The sequence below is a fragment of the Protomyctophum parallelum genome (assembly GCF_964188405.1).
Source record: "Protomyctophum parallelum genome assembly, chromosome: 11".
NCBI lineage: Eukaryota > Metazoa > Chordata > Actinopteri > Myctophiformes > Myctophidae > Protomyctophum > Protomyctophum parallelum.
The window spans coordinates 40479098-40499455 of NC_139707.1; the positions used below are offsets into that span (position 1 = coordinate 40479098).

The following is a 20358-nucleotide window of genomic DNA, read 5'->3' on the forward strand; positions in this document are numbered from 1 at the left end:
ACCCTAACCATAACCGCAAGCACGGAGCAGCGCATGTTCGCCAACCTTAATCCGGTCGTTTTCCGCTTGTTGGAACAATGACTGGTCGGAAAAGCGGACACACCTCGTTAGGAATCCATGTCTGGCTCAAGGACACACTGGATTCACTTGTGGACGTCATGGCTAAGACTATGTAGATGTGTGCGTTTCTGTGTTCTGTACGTGTGGTTTATAAGCATTGAGTGTGTGTGACTCAAGTAGATACAGTATTGTATAGCACCATAGAGCAGCAATGACCGGTGTAATATTCAAATTCAGAGGGGGAGTATGGCTATAAAATAAAGGTATGCATTGTTGGTTGGTCTTAAACCAAAAGTCATAGTTCTTGTGGGAGAACTAAAACTTAAAAAGAAAACAATTTCACATTATTGAAATATGAACACAAATATGTTGCTGGCTCTATCATCCTTTTGCAGTGTGTGAGGGAAAGCTAGAGTTTAGATCCCATAGCCTGATGATCAGTCAGTCATCTGCAGTATCCAATAACTAACTGAGATGTCCCTCAGTTATTAGGATATACATCCCATAGCCCTGAGGAACTATTGTCCTGTGATTGGCTAGTTCATTGTTAGGCCAACTGGCTGACCAGTGAGACTATATCCCAGAACCTGACTTGAATTTTGGCAGACTCAGGAGAAGGGTCTTCCAGAGACCAGAACAAAGACCTTAAGCTCCATACTAAGGTAGCAGTTTACCTGCAGGCCCTCCTCTACAGCTGTGAAGCGTGGACCCTGTACAGCCACCACCCCACGATGCTTGAGGCCTTCCACGTCAGCTATCCTAGCAGGACCGAGTCCCCCACACTGAAATACTCTTGCAAGACCAACTGCAGCAGTGTGGAGGATAACTAAAGTCACCCAGCATCAACTTCGCTGGCTAGGCCACATCATTAGGATGCCGGAAGAACGCCTACCACACGAAGTGCTCTATGGCCAGCTTCATCTTTGCCGTCGCTCGCCAGGAGGCCCGAAAAAGCACTATAGAGCACCGAAGTCTGACGTCACTTTCAGTAGAGGGCGCCAGTACACAGGTTCATGTATTTCTTTAGTTGCATTGAAATCCCCATAGGGGGATTTTAGATCGCTTCATATAAGAACTGTGTTTGAAAAATAAACCGATCATCTCTGCCTTTCTGTCAGGGGGGTGGCTGTGCGTCGTTAATGATGTCCATTCATATTTGATACAGCCAGTTTCTGGAGAAAATGGAATTAATGTGGCCGCAAAAGCCTTGAAACTACATATGAAGGCAATGTCGCTGCTAATATACGTCACGCCCAGCTGTCAAACACATTGCGTTCCTGAGATTCCTCGTTGACGTAAGCTCAGCTGGTGGTGACTCGACTCGTACTAACCACGAAACATTAAATATTAATAAAATAAAAATAAAAATAAACGTAATTAACATTCAGTTTCTGTTGTGCGACGGGCAGATGCAGCCACCCGCCTACCCAGAAATGTAGTCTCTGGGTTGTTTGACTCGTTTCTAACGCTTATTTTGTTACTCTTTGGGTATATTTGTACATTTCCACCTTCAGTCGATGCTTCATATCCATATGAGTGAAAAGGCCGGGGTGATCGGTTTATTTTTCAAACGCAGTTCTTATATGAAGAGATCTAAAACCCCCCTATGGGGATTTCAATGCAAATAGAAAATGCATGAACCTGGGGACTGACGCCCTCTACCGACAGTGACGTCAGGACTTCGGTGCTTTATAGAGACCGACTAAAGACTAAAGCCATGAGGAAAGGCGGCCTGAACCCGACCCGACCCAGCTGGAGGACATTGCAGCTCAACGACGCTCCATCTGGCGCCACCTCCTCCAACAAGGAGTGCACCAGCATGAGGAGGACCGAGGCCATCGACGGACCAGGAAACGCCAAAGGAGACATGGAGCCAGTACCACACCCCACACCCCCAGTCAGTGCCTTATACCTGTTCTGTGTGTGGCAGACAGTGTGGGGTCACGGATTGGACTACACACAGTCACATGATGTATCATCGGACATGATGGACAACCTTAAGCAAGTAAGCAGAGACTGAACACGAGTTTGCCGTTGCCGCCAGGCTGCCAGCCAGTCCTGCGTCTTCCTCTTGTCCCTAATTTGTCAGTGGAGGCCGAGGACATTCTGCTGTTGACTAGTGAGGGAGATAAACAGAGAAGACAGAGCGGCGCAAGAGTGATTTCAGGTGGAAGAGGAGCAGAGATGTGGAGGGGCCTATAGAGGAGGGACGAGGAGGTGCAGTCCAGCATGTGAATGAGGTTTGGGAGGGGTATAGTCAGGAGTCGGCGGTGACAGGCTCATACCGAGTCACCCTGGCAACAATAGATAGATCGCTCTTCTCCCCCAAATAACATCTGATCCCATTACTGTGTGTGTGTGTGTGTGCGTGTGTGTGTGTGTGTGTCCGTGTGCGTGTGTGCGTGCGCGCTCAGTCAGTCTGTCTAACATGCCAGTGTGTGGGCTCTGGCTGGTTATTTCCACCGTACACTCCACTTAGTGTGTCTGACAAAGCAGCCAGGTCAAATGTGTTTTCAACGTGATTGTATTACAGCCCCCAGCTGAATGTTCCACCATTATTTATGAATTAACAGTGAAAGCCCCGTTCCTATACATTTTGTGTGATTTATTGGACCAAGCATTCATTTTGGAGATTTAAGAGGAGAAGGAGAAAGGCGACGGAGGAGGAGGAGAAGAGAGTGCTGTGAAGAGAGAAGAAAATAGCATAGCCTTGAGAGATTCCCCTGGACAATGTGTTCTTATAGCACTTGAATGTCACCTTCAGTTCACTGTTTCCACCGGAGGATTCTGACACTCCAGAGACACAACAAGAAGAAAAATTGCCACTGGGCTGGTTTGAAAAATATACAATTAAAACGATTCACAGTGGGCCGCAGTTGCTTAATTCAAATTGAGAATGACTCAAAGTGGTGCAGTGCCTGTTCTGGGCATGGCCGCAGCATGGATCATCTTGACACTGCATTCCTTGGCGTCCCCCAAGCAATACACCTGCCAAGTGTGATGTCAGGATGTGTGGTTCGCAAGATATCCAAAGGACAGGCGGGCGGACGGACGGACGGACGGACGGACGAACACTAGCTCCCACCCGAAAACAAGAATGACACGTAGTGGGGTTCCATCTCCATGTGTGTAATCCTTTTGAATGAATTATCCAATCTGAACATATGTATAAATTCACAACCAGGAGCAGCATTTAGACCATATTACACATATAATATACCCCCCCTCCCCCCCAGTATTGGTAGTATTGGTGTATATCCACAATAGCAAGTAATCCAACATCTACGTGCAGTATTTTGATGGAATTGTGCACTTCATGATAAAAGCATGAACTTTGGCACACAGTTGGAACATGCCATAAGGAACATTTTTGGCTATAGAGGGCCATCACAGATTTGTCCCGTGGTAACCATGGCTGCCATTTTTCAAATTTTTCCACATTTTCCACATGCTGTTATCTATCTAGAAATGCACCGAAAAATGTCTGTCACTCAGTCATTCTGTCTGTCCTTCTGTCTGTAGCCTACACTTCCTTAACCCATTTTGGGCGGGAACCCCTTTTGGTGTTAGCATTATGCTATGCTTTAGCTATTGAAAAATAGCAGATCTACAAGCTCATAGCGCGCCACTCGGTGGCGCGCTATGAGCTTGTAGATCTGCTATTTTTGAAAAATCGAAGAACGACCGACATAGAAACATGGCTTTTTCAGAAAACCGTCAGGATGTGGAAGACATTTTTAGAATCTGATCTCAGGTCAGAATGGACTCCGCCAGACGGGGCAGTACAGAGTACTCTCTATACTGCCCCATCTGGTGAACATCATTTGCTGTTCATATATTCAAAACGGGTAAGAAGGACTATAGTTTGACCAATTCAGGTTCTAGACCACCTAGTATTACCTTGTATTTGGTCCCAGGTTAAGCAAGGTGAGCCTTTGTGTTGTGAGGTGTCCGAGGTGTGGTTCAGTAACGTGGTCTGGGGAGTACATGTACTCCCGGAGGACGGCTCATTGCCCGGCTAATGAGAGCAAGGGGGCGACCCTCCCTCCCTCCTTCCTCCCCCATTGGTCCAGTGGCTGGCCCTGAGCCCAACCAACAATGAAAAATGAACGGAGGCCATCTTGGCATGTTTGTGTGTTGTCACCCAAATGCATGATGTGTTGCTGTTCCACTGCATTTCTGTAAACACATAAACACACACTTTGATACTTTTCTTTGGTACTTTGCTTGTTCCATGATCACACAACACACACAGAGCAGAGCGGGATAGCTGTAGCCGAGAACAGCAGGTGTCAGTGTTTGCATGGTTGAAATTGTGTTGAATTAATGTCCTCCCACCAGCTCCATATCTCGGTAGCGGGTGGGCAGCATGGCTCCGTGGGCGACCATTCATCAGATCCCCATTGTCTCATTGTCCATTCTGACAGATATCACACATTATATTATTCACACGCCTCCGAGGCACTTTTTCGGAGGACTCGTTAACTGGCCAGTATATAGCAGTAGAGTGTTGCATTCACACTCAATGCAATAGTCAATACTCACTGTGATGAAAGGCTTCACAGCTAAAATGATTCGGCTTTGATAACACCATCCAGGGCACATTCAAAAAACCCTTCTTCAGATCAAATGATGTCCTCTCTGGAATTCCTTCTTCCCCCCACATTGTTACCTCTCTGGCTCTGTGGTTATTTGCCGACAACAGCAAGATAATTTGTGAAAGCGTTATGGTACTGACAAGCCAGCCTTTCCCAAAGGCTTTTCATACCCCTGGTGGAATCAGTGAAGGATGCAGCTGCCTCACAAAAAGAACCCATAGTGCTGCGTTACACAACCGATACTAAGTGGCGTCTGCCTTCAAGATGGACAGAAGTGGTTTTGTCATTCTGCCAATTCAGCATGCCTGTCTGCCAGGTATCCCCCGTCCGTGCAAGAGCGAGCTCCCCCCTGGCAGCAGCTCTGAATGTTCACATCTAAACACTGATTGAGACGGGTGACTTAACAATAATGTAAATGGAATGTTTTCCGCATGTTGCTTTTGTCAATAATAGTTCTAAAAGGGTCTCTTCTCTGTTCGTTTTTTTCAGCCTGGCGTTCACTCTCACTCCTTTTTGCTTAATATTTCCTCATTTAACCCATTTTGGGGCGGGAACCCCTTTTGGTGTTAGCATTATGTTATGCTTTAGCTATTGAAAAATAGCAGATCTACAAGCTCGTAGCGCGCCACCGAGTGGCGCGCTACGAGCTTGTAGGTCTGCTATTTTTTTAAATCGAAGAACGACTGACATAGAAACATAGATTTTTCAGAAAACTGTCAGGATGTAGAAGACATTTTTAGAATCTTAAAGATGTATTGATACAGATCATTTATTTCTGTACGTGTCATATACACACATATTATTAGACCCACCCATACATGGATCCTCCATGTCGCAAAGGCAAGGTAGCTGTTCTTTTATACCGAAGACCAGCACAGGTGCTCAATCTGCACCTCTGGTCCCTGGGCTAACAAAGCTCTGGAATCCCTTAATGTAAATCTCCCAGCTCAACCAAGCTTGAAATTGGTCTGAATTGGGAGAAGAAAGCCCAGGCCTGACACCTGAATGGCTCTGAAGGCAAAACACATTAGTCTCAGCCCCGCTGCTATAGGCAGCGTGGAAGTACTCCCCACCCCAGTACTTGAGTCAAAGTATAGATACTCCTGGTCAAATATTGCTATTATTTCAGAAAGAAAGCTCTGTTAAATTTGTACTTGAGGGAGTACTTGCTTCTAAGTACATGCGTTTAAAACTACTATCCAAATTTTAAATTACAAACTTACGTTTTCTTTTTAACAACTCATCCAGTGCCACCAGGTGGATACCAGTTTTGGCCCTCGTTGCCACCGAAGCCCATTATAAATAAAAGAAAGAAATTGTAATTCTATTGTGCATGTAATGTGCATATCATCACCTGAACACCAGATTAGAGGAATTTTCTAAATCTGGATGAAGTAAAAAAAAAAAAAGAATTGAAAATTGAAAATATTTTTTATATATTTTATTTTATTTTTCCATAAAGGCGTCCAAGGGTGTCATGTGGCACTGAAGGAGTTTTATAATATTTAATAATATTGGAATTTATATTTTTCTTTCCAAAAAACGTTAACACGCCGAGCGGCATAAGCGGAGGTCTCCGTCCTATCAAATAACTCCGCTCGTCGCCCAGGACAGAGATTAATCACAGGACGCCACCGAGTGGCGCGCTACGAGCTTGTAGGTCTGCTATTTTTGAAAAATCGAAGAACGACTGACATTTTTAGAATCTGATCTCAGGTCAGAATGGGTTAATCAGACCAGTGTGTGTCCAGTGGAAACCTCGTATGAATCTGATCTCAGGTCAGAATGGATTAATGATATCAGCTCCCAGCCTGTGGAGCGCACCGCTCCACAGGCTGGGAGCGCCTGTTAGCTAACTCCACCACCTCTCCCCCTCTCATGCAAGAAAGTGTGAATAGTCACAACACCAACTTTGATGAGGCAGTATTGCTTTGTTTTAAAAAAATATGGTTTTCTGAATTTCCTGAAAAAGTTATATTTTTCATATCCTGAAAGTTTTTGGAGTTTCTTCCCGACAGCAGAGATATGTAATCTTCCCTTATAGGAATGTACAGTAGTAGAGTGAAAGTCATACTGTAAGTATCCACACATTCTCAAGTAAAGCCTACATAAAATCACACACGGATAGAATGTACTAAAGTACAGTAAGTACTTTAGTACTGCTAGGCTACACTGCTTGAGCTATATGGCAGTCTTTGATTTATTAACCACTCACACTAATACAAAGAAACATGACATGTTTTCTCTTGTGCACATGCAAATTATGCACACTTGTGTGTGTGTAATATGAACAGACTCTCAAATTCAAAGAAAAGAATGCCATTATTTCACGCACACGCACGCACACACACTCGCACACACACGCTTGCAAAGGCAGAAACATACTGTACTCACAGTCTCGCACCACGGTTTTAAACATCGCTGTGCTTCCACATCATTATGCTGTTCATATCTGCCCAGTTTTCCTTCATAAGAAAGTGATTCCTCCCCGTTTTGAAATTACCTAAAGCCGTAAAGTAATCCATAGCGAGTGGCTTGTGCTGTGCATGTGCTCTATGCCATAAGCTCTTACTAATACATGTTTGTATTATTGATCCCAGCATATCGACGAGGCTTTAGGGCCCTGATGATACCTTTAGCAGATACAGGTTCATAAGGACACCGTGCTGTGCCCCCGCTCGCTGTGCAAACAACGTTACATAATATCAATACTCGAGGGACTGTATTACATTTGGACTGCCGCCGACTACCCCGCTATCTCCCATAATTACAGTCTATATCTCAGGACATTAACGGCCCCAAGGCGTATGACAGACATGCACCTACATATGGGGGGGGGGGGGGGGGGGGCTACTAAATGATCCCACGGTCGAGTGGATAAAAGTTTTGTATTCCGACGGTAAATCGAAATTAAATTCATTCTCATGGCATGCATGTGGCTTCCCAGAGACCCATATAAATGAAGGGATAGATAAACTGCACTGAAATAATAAGTTAAGTATTATAGAGACACTGTCTACTTTGTTCATTAAAGGGGAGAGAGCGGGGATAAGGGAACAGGGAAGCAGCTCACAGAATGTGACAGTGTGATCGGAGGCAGGCCTAACACCGAGCGGCATCGGATAGGTTACAGTATTCATTAACGGAGACAGGATGAGAGGGAGACAGAGAAAGTGAGCATGAAGCAAACCAACCATGAGAGAAATGCAGAGAAAGAATGTGTGATAGAGAGAGCCCCCCCCCCCCCCCCCCAGCCCACCCCCCACCGCCTCTGGGTTATGGTAGCCTACTGTAAGCTTAACAGTAATGGGATACTGCTGCAGAGAAGGCTGCTGAACCGGAGCCACACTGTACATCTCTCGCTGACTTGGCCTCAATTGATTAGGGCCCCGCGGGACAGGCAGGGTCGGTCGACGTTATCGGCGCACTGTGTGGGTGGGTGTGTCTTTGTGGGTGTGCGCAGTGCACATGCGTGTCCGACTGTCCGGGGGTTTTATATGATACGATATGATATAGTACTTTATTGTCAGTTCTCACTGTGAAATTCGTTTTGCGCACCCAGCGGCCTTGTATGCAACACACATACACATTTGAGTTGATTGATGAACAAAAGACCTCTTCAGTCTGACCTTATTGTACGCGCTGGAACGCCATATCTCCTTCCTGAAGGCAGCGACCTATACTCTCCATATACAAGACATGGCTAGTATTAGAGGTGACACCTTTTGACTCGAGCACGGCGGTTGTGGGGCATTCAATTCAACATACAAACGTCAAGCTATGCCGTTTGAGATTACTTCATCACTCTTTCTGCAGCAAAGTTTCCTCCAGCAAACTGCGCCGTTAGAGGAGAAGCCTCGCTTTATATTCCGTCTCTGACCTTATGCCAAAGAGGTCGCCTCAACTCTTTTTTTGTGGAATTATTTTATATAGCCGCAATGTCGCAGTAGAAGAGAAGATGAAAAGATGTTTTATTAACTTTCCTAGCCACGTTAGCCTCACTGATTCCACTTAGACTGCTGCGTCCCAAGCTATCCCAACTCTACTAGTTTTAATACCTGCAATCTCCTCCACAACTTTGTTTCATAATGTCAATGTTAGAAAGCCAGTTTTCTGCCATTTATTTTTTCTGACTGTCTCCTCTCTGTATGCAGAGAGGAGAAGACAGAAAAGCCTGTCTGGGTACAGAGAGGAGAAGACAGAAAAGCCTGTCTGGGGAAAGGTGGACGACGTAATTCCATTTTTCACATCTATCATCTGCTCGAGGCAGATGAAATCCACATAGCCTTCATGTTAGTTTGCTAGAGAGGGGGAATGGATAGGGAGATTATCGTTTGTCCTTTGTCATGCCCCCTCACACACCCTGCACGCGCGCACGCACACTCGCACAGATGTACACACACACACACACACACACACACACACACACACACACACACAGAAATGGAGGGGATACATTGGTAGATGCACAAATAGACCGAGTGAAACCCATTATCCCTTAAAAACAGAAGGGTGATTTCAGACAGTCAGGAACTAAGGGAGTCAGACAACCAGGAATAGAAATACCAGTGTGCAGCACACACACACACACACACACACACACACACACACACACACACACACACACACACGCACGCACACAGACAGACATGCACACGCGCACAGATGTACGCACACACACATAGAAATGGATGGTAGATGCACAAGCAGACAAACAGACGGAGTGACGGAGAGAGAGAGAGACGGCCCAATCAATATGGCGGACCGCGGGGTCGCCTGATCTTTATGATAAGCCCTCGTTCGTTCACCGTCTGGGCCCAAAACTCGGTTCACCTCCTGGCCTAATCTGAATCGCATTATCAGGGTTATCTCCCAAGGCTCCCAGAAAGAGAATGCATGCCAGGAAATATTCATCCGCCCACACACCCCTTCCTACTAGATCTTATTAAACATAAACAATTGGTTTAATTTGCTCTGCCAGGTCACCGCCCCACGCCAGTCTGTGCTAGCTTTCCCCGGCCTGCCATGCATGCATGCATATTATTTCTAACCATTTACTTGTTTCTTTTTTTTTTTTGCATTAACCATTCCAGCATAATCTGTTCTTTTCTTCCCTCCTTTTGTTGCATCCTTCATCCTTCTTTTATGAAAGTAAGTGGGACCTCAGGACTGCCTTGTCTGTGCTGTAGTGTGCCGTGTGTGTTGCTGTAGGTAAGTGTGTTGCTGCCATCCTCAGGCCAACCCTATGTCTGCCTCCCCCAAAGCGTCAGTCAGAGATCTGTTCTGGCTGTGTTTCCTGGAGAGCACACACACACGCCCGCACGCACACATCCGCACACATGCACACGCACACGCACGCACACACAGCTCCAAGGTCATCGTCTTACTACTCTCCCAGTTACCAGCCCTGACTTTTCTCCACCTACTTTACCTGTATTCTTTTCTCCCTCCCCACACCTGCAACATGTTTACTTGAGTCTTTTTGGCCTATTGTGTAGTGCTGTACATTAACTAATACATATACTTTTTCTTTCTTTCTTTCCTTCTTTCCTTCTTTCCTTCTTTCCTTCTTTCTTTCTTTCTTTCTTTCTTTCTTTCTCATACGTTAGCTGAAGCAAAGTGAAGCAAATGCTGACACCAAAGAAAAGCTTCCTCTCAGACTCCGTATCTTTGAGAAGTTCCCCAACAGACCACAAATGGTCAAGGTCTCCAAGCTCCCATCTGACTTCACTGTACCCAGGATCAGGTAAGTAAGCCACACAGGCGAGGACGACATGCAGTGCCCGGGAAAGCAAAGTCTTTGGTTTCCGGGGGGGGGGGAGTATGATTGCAAAGCTGAAACTTAAAGGAATTGACGGAAGGGTCACCACCAGGAGAGTGGAGCCTGCGGCTTAATTTGACTCAACACGGGGGAAGCTCACCCAGTCCGATACTTTTACAGATCTTTTACAAGTCTCTGAGATCATTATCTCTTAAGCGTTGCACTGAGCGAGCAGCCATGTCTGCTTTCGCACGGTCAGTGCTTGTGTTCAGAATGAAGATGAGAAAATGGCGTCCGACTTGTCCAAGGCAGATTGAAACCATCAATATGTTCGAGGGGTGGTCTTATCATTTTGATATGCAGTGATGATTAGCAGCAGAGCTGAAGTGTGTCCCACTCAGATGATCAAATTTTAGAGGCTGATTAGTGCACAGCTGGGGCCTTCAACCCCTACAGACATCCTAGTCCACATACAGCAGCCCATCTGCTGCGGCTTCAGCAGCCCCAGCTAAGCTTAACCCATTCTGACCTGAGTTCAGATTCTAAAAATGTCTTCTACATCCTGACAGTTTTCCATTCTGACCTGAGATCAGATTCTAAAAATGTCTTCTATGTCAGTCGCTCTTCGATTTAAAAAAAATAGCAGACCTACAAGCTCGTAGCGCGCCACTCGGTGGCGCGCTATGAGCTTGTAGATCTGCTATTTTTCAATAGCTAAAGCATAACATATAGTGTTAACACCAAAATGGGTTTCCGCCCAGCATGGGTTAAACCTGGGAGTAGTTATGACTGTTACTGTATGGGCACAGGTCTAGTGTTTCGTCTGGGATGTGATAAAAACAAAACAAAACAAATTACCCTGATCACAAACCTTGAACTTTGCTTTATTGTGATGTATTGTGAGCACAGCAAGCTTATACTGACGCTGTAAAGTGGCACGTTTTCTGCCTGTACATATTATTGGCGGTGTCTGTACTGTAGGTATGTCAGCACAAATTGGTTGATTTGTGTGTGTGTGACTGTGTGTGTGTGTGTGTGTGTGTGTGCGTGTGCGTGCGTGCGTTCCAGGGAAAGCTTTATGAAGCAGTTTATTGATCGTCAACAGCAGGACACTAGCTGTTTGTTCCGCCGTCTCCCATCGGCCTCATCATCCTCGTGCGACCACTCCAAACGCTCAGCCATTGAAGACAACAAGTACATCGACCAGAAGGTACATTTTATGTGTATCTATTAAAGAAGTATCGGAAAAGTATCAGTATTGGCCCTTATTTGTCATATCGGCGAATATGCCAGTCTAACCAGCGATCCGACACAGGGCTAAGGGGTCGACACTATGGGCTGTATTTTGCGTGTCTTAAGTACCAGGTCTTATTACCTAACTTGAGTAAACTAAAGACCTGGAGGCGTGATCAATGCTCTTTGGCCACTCAGAATAGCCAAATGGCATTGATCACGCCTCCAGGTCTTTAGTTTACTCAAGTTAGGTAATAAGACCTGGTACTTAAGACACGCAAAATACAGCCCTATGGCAGGTAAATGAAATGTTGGGGCATGTGGAGTTTGCTTTCGAGTTGCCCAAACTGCAAGTGCACATTTGAGTGAGGAGTCTGCTATAAACACAACACGATATATATATATATATATATAGCTAGATAAACACAACACGAGATCACAACACTGGTATCGGTATTCAGTATTGGTATCGGCTAACACAGAAAATGAGGTATCGGGATCGGAAGAGAAAAATGTGTATCTGGACAACCCTAATATATATATATATATATATATATTATGTATGAGAGATATATGTATATATGAGAGAGAGAGACAGACATGATGTTGACAAATCCCTTTCAAATACAGTAGCAAAACCAAAATGTACTTACAGTGTTCATTTAGTTAATCCTCGTAACACATGTGTTGTTTATTAGCTCCGCAGGTCAATATTCAGTATACGCGCACGCAATCTCCTGGAAAAAGAGAACACCGTCAATAAAATCCTGCGGTAAGACTACATCCAATCTTCACTCATATACTGGTGTCATGGTTGTTGTGCTTTTGTTTTATTAGGTGGGCGGCCAGGAGAGTTGTATGATGTTCTAGATCTAGACTGATCAGTATTCTTTGAGGTCCACTTTGCAATTCTTTTTCTTTTTTTCCCCAAGATATTTTATTGGGCTTTTCTGCTTTTATTGATATTATAAATTAGAGAATGACAGGAAACAGGCAGAGAGAGAGAGAGAGAAGAGAGAGACGGGGAGTGACACGCAGCCAAATCTCTTACAGACATCACACACACTCGCCCACTTCAGACTCATTTGTCGGTGCGATTAAGCAAAATGGATAATTTGCCGTTTGGCACGGAGACGCTGGCACTGACTGCAGATTAGCTTGACTGCACCGTGTCCAATCTGGTTCTCATCAACCCTTCATTCGTCTAATCTGAACGACAGCTCCGTTGAGTCACCTGGCCCTGTCTCAGTCACACACACACGCACGCACATGGCACGCGCATGTACATGCACATCCACATCACCACACACGCACGCACGGTCGCACACGCACACACAATGCCATCAATCATGCATGGGTGCTCGATGCCAATAAACAACACAACAACAACACGAGTATATCCATAAATAAGTCACACGACACAGCGATCTCCTCACAAAACAGCTTGGTTCTGCTACGACGTGTTGTTTTCCTGTGTTTCTTACACACGCACGCATATACGCATGATATATGCCTGCCTATACTTGCCTATACTTGCGTATAGGCAGGCGAGAATATATATTGAAAGATTGTACGATTTTTTTTAAATAGCAGACCTACAAGCTCGTAGCGCGCCACTGAGCTTGTAGATCTGCTATTTTTGAAAAATCGTAAAATTGTTGTAGAACAGTTCTGCATACAGAAGGCCAAAATGGTTTATTTTGGGTTTGTGACGATCAACCATGGCGTGTTCTGTCATTAGGAAGTAGTAATGTGGAGCTTATTTGTTTCCGTAGTGTGAGCTGGCTTGATATGCAAGTACGTCTCTCTCTCTCTCTCACTCTCTCTCATTAGAGACACAGCACTACCCCTCTCACTGTTTCTGGCGCCCCCTACTGCTATTATTAAGTCACATACTCGTGCTCACTTATACATACATACAAACAAACAGGTACACACACAGGTACATACACACACAGGTACACGGACATTGCCGCTTGTAGGAGTGGTTGCACCACTCAAAAAAATGCAGATTACCGGGTGCACGGCTCACAAATAATCACTATTGAAGAGAGAGATAGCCAGCACTCCAAAGTCCTTTGACGGTACATTTATTGCGTTTTGGCGTGAAGCCTTCCTCGGCGTGTATCGATACACGCTGAGGAAGGCTTTATGCCGATTGTGTTGTGATTGTCCGTTGCTGCACAATATGCAATAAATGTACCATTAATTAAGGGCACTGGATCTTATTCTTTAGTATTATCCGGCCAGGAAATTGAGCCCTGACCTCCCAATCTCAGAGCGGTCATTAGGAAGTAGTTATAGGTTCAATAAGAACGTCATGTTGACATTTAGATCTATAGATACCGTATACATCGGATTGGTTTTCATGATGTGTGAGCGAGAGAAAACAGTGTTTTTGTGTGTGTGTGCCTTTCCCAGGGCCTGTACCAGACAGCGGATGCTCAGTGGATCTATTGAGGGCCAGCCTGCCAAGGAGCGCTCCATACTGAGTGTCCAGCACCACATCCGACAGGAACGCAGGTCTGAGACCAGCGGATCAACATGCACATCCATACCTTAGAGTACATATGAATAGAGAAGGCATGAACATGAAATGGACATAGTGGCCGAAGGAAGGTATTGCAGCCTGGCCCCAAACACATGAACGCGCTGGTCTGTTGACTATCATTGTGCACGTTCACGACGGCAGCACGCTCGTGCGCGTTCGTGCGCGTTCGAGCACGTTCAACGGCAGCGCGTTCATGTGTTTGGGGCAAATCCATCCCAGAATGCAATCTGTTCCTACCCGGAAGGAGGAGTGAAATCGCCTCATGCGCTTTTGAGCAACTTAATGCAAGTGGATGGAAGGAGAACTCGGATGTCATCTCTATTCATATATACTCTAAGATCCATACGCATTGACAAGACACTTGTAGGCTCATCTCTCTCTTTCTATCCCTCTCTCTCTATCCCTCTCTCTCTCTCTCTCTCTCTCTCTCTCTCTCTCTGTCTATCTTTGCCATTCATCTGGCAGGTCTCTGAGACACGGCTCTACCAGTCAGAGGATCAGCCGAGGAAAGTCACTGGAGACACTTACGCAGGATGTGAGTAAGCACGTGTGCACCCCCCACGGTCACGAACATGTACTGCAGTTTGCTTTGTATAACGTCCAAGGTAATTCAATAGAGTTGGAGCATTGTTGTAAAACGCCAGTCTGTTGTTCTCCAAACTCTAGCACTCCAGTACAGTACGCTATCGCAACGCACAGAGGGAAGACAGCGAGATCAAGATGATCCAAGAGAAGAAGGAACAGGCCGAGATGAAACGGTGTGCACACCCACACACATGCTAATACAGTGTGAACTAATAATAGAATGTTGTGCGGAAATAAAAAAAAGCATTTTTTTTTAATGTACTAAGTTTGCCAGCCGTGTTTAAGTCTCTACAGACTATTGTGTTATCATGTGAATTATGGTTTTATCGCGTTCATCGGTTCAAATCTACGTTCTACACTCTTCAAAATCAATCAGTCTTTATTTAACCCATTTTGGGCTAAATAAATAATGCTAAGGTGTTATCATTATGTTATGCTTTAGCTATTGAAAAATAGCAGATCTACAAGCTCATAGTGCGCCACCGAGTGGCGCGCTAAGAGCTTGTAGGTCTGCTATTTTTGAAAAATCGAAGAACGACTGACACAGAAACACAGCTTTTTCAGAAAACCGTCAGGATGTAGAAGACATTTTTTGAATCTGATCTCGGGTCAAAATGGGTTTAACGAATGTATCTAATTTCGTGGCATTTGAAGTTTCAAAGTCAGCGTAACGAAACATAAAGCATTTACACAGGGTTTGTGGCCCATGTTGTGTTGTGTTTGAGAAGGAAGGTCCAGGAGGAGGAGCTCAGGGAGAACCATCCGTACTTTGACAAGCCTCTGTTCATCGTGGGCCGAGAGCACCGCTTCAGGACCTTCTGCCGGACGGTGGTCCGCGCTCGCTTCAACGCGTAAGGCCGGGGGCCTCCCCATGATCCCTTTGATATGTCCCGCTTGCCTTAATTCAGTGCCACCTGGTGGTCACCAGTTTGGGCTTTGGTTGCCAATTCGCCCATTATAAAAAAATATATTAGAAAAAGAAAATAAATTACAATTTATTTTCTTTTTCTAATATATTTTTTATCCCACGATTTTGTAACCCATTTTTCACCCCTGTGTCAATCATCTAATGTGATCCTGGACTCTACACACCCTCTGTCAACCTATAGTCCCCATATATGGGGGACAAGGGGAGAGCAACGGACTTGAACTCATGCTTCCTTCATGCCTGAGTGTCCAAGTTGCTCCTTTACACCTGACAGGGGGGAGTTTCCCTGGTTGGACGTAGCGCGTGGAAGGAACACGTTATTCCGAAAATTGTAATTCTATTATGCATGTAATGTGCATGTCGTCACCTGTACACCATATTAGAGGAACAAAATATGGATTTTCCCAAGGGAGCACGTCTTGTCGTCCATAATTGGCAATTAGACGTCTTGTCGTTTATGGCTCTTAAACTGTTCCACTGAAAGTTTTATGTTATTTTCATTTTTCTAAATTGTATATATTATCCGTAACACACCGCATAGAGATATTATCGTAAACATAATTATAGGCAAACATTTTCCCTTTCCAAAATAGCGAAAATAGCTAATCTACAGTATTCTAGATCAGCGAGCAACACCATATTATGATGCGTATAACATGATTCATGAGTATAACATACTGTATGGCTTAAACTTGACATTTCTTATCATACTACGTCAGCCAACATGCAACCGATGTTTGTACACTTTAAACTCATGTATATTTCTATCTACTCAGGTCCAAAACAGACCCAATAACGGGTGCAATGAAGAACACCAAATACTACCAACTTTAGTAAGTGTGATGAATTGTCGATTCGTCCAAGGTCCACTACTTTGATCCATTCTTCCTAAAAAAATCACTTATATGCTAGAATACTTTAGCCTGGCTAATAAGCCAGACTCAAATCACACTGTCGTGTGGTATTTGAGTCTGGAGATGCTGTGTATGGATCTTGTTTCCCGAGGGGCGGGTTCAAACATTTTCTCTTTGACGCAATTGGTCAGAGCTACTGTCAGTCAAAGGTCATACCGTGCCCCGATTGGCCACACCAGTTCTCTGGCGTAGGAAATGGGCATACAATTGAGCCTCTCCAGACCGTAATCCGCCGGCAGGCAATTTTTTTTGCCAACGGCTGATTCGGTCTGGCTTATTAGCCAGGCTAAGAATACTTTGGAGTTATGCAGGCTGGCTTGCTCTACTTAAAATTATAACAGCATTGGTGTGTTGCTCAGTCTGATTTGAAGGGTGTGTGTGTGTGTGCGTGTCTGTGTGTGTGTGTGTGTGTGTGTGTGTGTGTGTGTGTGTGTTTGTTTGTGTGTGTGTGTGTGTGTTCCTGCAGTGATCTTCTGGGTCTGGTGACCTACCTGGACTGGGTGATGATTCTCGTGACCATTTGCTCCTGTATATCTATGTTGTTTGAGTCTCCTTTCACGAGGGTCATGCAGGCACCTTCATTACAGGTAATACAACTGGATGGACAGGCGGATGGATGGATTTCTTTGAATTTTCGTTTTCATGTCATATGAAAGCAGGGAATCATAGCTTCAAATTGACATATTGGTTGTTCAGTTTGGCCCACCAGTTTTGGAGATATGGCTAAGTTATAGAGTATAATGTCTTGCAGAAAACAACGAGTTGAGAAAACAGGCTTGAAAGGTTCACTTGTAGCTACATGTTTAAGCATTTATTTCATATTTACATGTCGATTTCAGCTCTGACACTTATTTCAGACATGCTCTAGTATGTGAAAAGTCTGCCTGTGCTATAAACTCATTTTGATTTTTTTTTATAATAATCTCCTGAAAAGCTGGAATTTGCGCGATGGCAGACTCTCAGTCAAATTTGGTCACATTTGATGCATGGAAATTGATAGATGATCAATGCATGTATTTATGTATAGCTCCAAAATAACGCACGCACATCCTCCAACTTCGGTGCTGAGCCAAACTGCAAGAGCAGCAAAAATATAAAGGGGGAAAATAAGCTTGCTGCAAAAAAGACAAAAAGTAGAAGAAAAGTAGTTTTGTTTGCTGTCGCATGAAGTCTGGAGCGTCTTATGTGCGAGTTGCGATCTGCATATATAGTATGCATTAGGGCAGGGGTTTTCAACTGGTGGTCCGCGGCCCCCTGGTGGTCCGTGGAGGTACTGCTGGTGGTCCGCAGCCAGGCATTCAGAAAAGTTATATTTTTGCCTTTTTTTTCTTTACTTTTTTTTTTTACCTTTCTAATATATAATATAAAACTTATTTGCACTCTTTTTACTTGTAAATAATAATAATAACTTAAGTCGAATCTAACATTTCAAAAAGTCAAGTGCTCAAGGTGTCAAATAAACCAAAAGAAAAGCTGACGGAGTCATCAGCTGCTGCAGCGGAACAACCATCCTGCTCTTCCACCCAACGCATGCATGCTTACCGTGCTTGCTGCCCAAGGCAAGCACATAATAATACGTTTGGGAAAGTCAAATCTCCCTGCCATAGAGTTAAACACGTTGTGTTGCGTTGCGTGACTGCATTAAAATTGCCCCGGTTGGCTGGTTCGTTTTTTGACGCACACGACGCAACACGCCCGGTGGAGCCCCGGTGTGAGGTTGTGACACCGTCGTACGATGATGTATACATTACGCTTTTAAAGTGACGGTACACAATGAACAGTTCCCTCTGTATGTTAGAAAGGTACTGTATAAGGCCCTAGTAAAATGTAGTGCAGGTTGTAGGTTGGTTAAAATAAAGAGAAGATTATTAAAATAGAATAAGATAAAAATATATATTCTGTTTCTGTGTGTGTGTGTGTGTGTGTGTGTGTGTGTGTGTGTGTGTGTGTGTGTGTGTGTGTGTGTGTGTGTGTGTGTGTGTGTGTGTGTGTGTGTGTGTGTGTGTGTGTGTGTGTGTGTGTGTGTGTGTGTGGGGGGGGGTTGTCAGAAACAAACCTACTGTGACTGTCAAATGCACCAAGTGTCAAATGTGAAATGGCACTTTAGTAAAACTTTTGATAATAAAATACTTTACATTACATATACAAATACATTTTTGTCCAGCTCATGAATGTAGCCTGTGATAGTGTGATTAGTGAGTAACAAGTAAGAAGAAAACAAAAACAATCTTAACCCATGGTGCATGAATGCCCCACCACTATTGTGTCGGGTGCCACCCGACACAACAGTGGTGGTCCCCAGGCTGCTGCTAGTCAGAATGGTGGTCCCTGGATCAAAACCAGTTGAAAACCCCTGCATTAGGGCATTAAGCAACTAGTCGACTATTCAACTAGTAAATCCACTAGTCGACCTTGTTGGTACTAGTTGACTAGTTGATAAGAAAAATCCTGTTTATTTCCCGATTTTGTAGACCTCAAGATCAGGTACTAGATTATAGTTAAAGACACAAAAGTTTTGTACAAATATTTATGAAAAAAAAATAGTTAAACAACTATAGTCGACTAGTAAACTAGTAAAAATGACTATAAGTGAATGCCCTAGTGTTCATATCCGATGAGAATATGAGATGAGAATGTCTCATTAGCCGTCACCATGACATTATGAATGATGCTTTGTGTATGTTTACAGATCGGAGAGTACGTGTTTGTGATCTTCATGAGCCTCGAGCTGAATCTAAAGATAATGGCCGACGGTCTGTTCTTCACCCCGACGGCGGTCATCAGAGACTTTGGAGGAGTCATGGACATCTTCATTTACCTGGTGAGTTATCCACAGTCCTCCCGCAGTGGAAACGGGAACGTGAAGCATGCAGGCTGCGGGTTCTGAAATGGAATTGTTTAGAGAGTGAGAGTGCTTTGATCTTAGACTTTTCTTTTTTTTTACTAAATACACTATGGACAGTCTCCTAACCCATTTTGGACTGAGTTAAAAACATTCACTTTGAAAGAGTATATTATATTCAAAGATTTGTGCCACATTTTTACGATTTTTCAAAAATAGCAGACCTACAAGCTCGTAGCGCGCCAATCGGTGGCGCTCTATGAGCTTGTGGATCTGCTATTTTTCAATAGCTAAATTATAACATGATGTTTAAAACACCAAAAGGGGTTCCCGACCCAAAATGGGCTAAGGCAGATCAGACGGGGAATACAAGAGCGCTGCTTGATTACATTTGCGGGATAATGAGCGCGTGTTGCAAAGCTCACGAAGATCCCCTTTTAATGACTGTAAACAACTTAATTTGGTTCAGACTCATCATCGCTCTCATTGTTTGTGTTCTGCCAGCGTTTCCTCTGCATCAGCGCCTTCCAAAATAACCCCATTTTCCTAGTGTGATTGTTATTTGCATATAAATGATGATTCAAACAGGGATTTGAGCCTGAGCTGGCATCTCTTGCTGTCTAGCCTCGGGATGAGAGTCGATGCATGGCTGCTCCCCCGGGTGTAGTTCAGATCGTGTCGCAGTGGCACTGCAAAAAGAACAGTGCCGCCCCGCATCTGTTTGATTTAGTTTTTTGTTTGGCCGATAAAGGCTATTTCTAGTCTGCCAACGTGAGCAAATAACACTACACTTTAGCACCAGTCAGATGCTACATATTTACGGTACAGGTTAAAGGGACATTGGGATTGCTGTGGGTAGATCTAGGAGATAACCTTATGATAAGCA

General features: G+C 44.4%; 1 protein-coding gene across 1 annotated transcript in view; it reads left to right on the forward strand.

The window, feature by feature from the left end:
• nalcn (sodium leak channel, non-selective) overlaps positions 1-20358 on the forward strand; it is a 111843-nt gene that overhangs the window by 74163 nt on the left and 17322 nt on the right. Inside the window, exons 15-24 of the mRNA XM_083776368.1 lie at positions 10268-10404; positions 11488-11629; positions 12351-12424; positions 14074-14175; positions 14669-14738; positions 14870-14961; positions 15517-15639; positions 16493-16549; positions 17097-17217; positions 19320-19451. Of these exons, the coding sequence (XP_083632494.1) occupies positions 10268-10404; positions 11488-11629; positions 12351-12424; positions 14074-14175; positions 14669-14738; positions 14870-14961; positions 15517-15639; positions 16493-16549; positions 17097-17217; positions 19320-19451 (1050 nt within the window). The remainder of the gene's footprint in view (positions 1-10267; positions 10405-11487; positions 11630-12350; positions 12425-14073; positions 14176-14668; positions 14739-14869; positions 14962-15516; positions 15640-16492; positions 16550-17096; positions 17218-19319; positions 19452-20358) is intronic.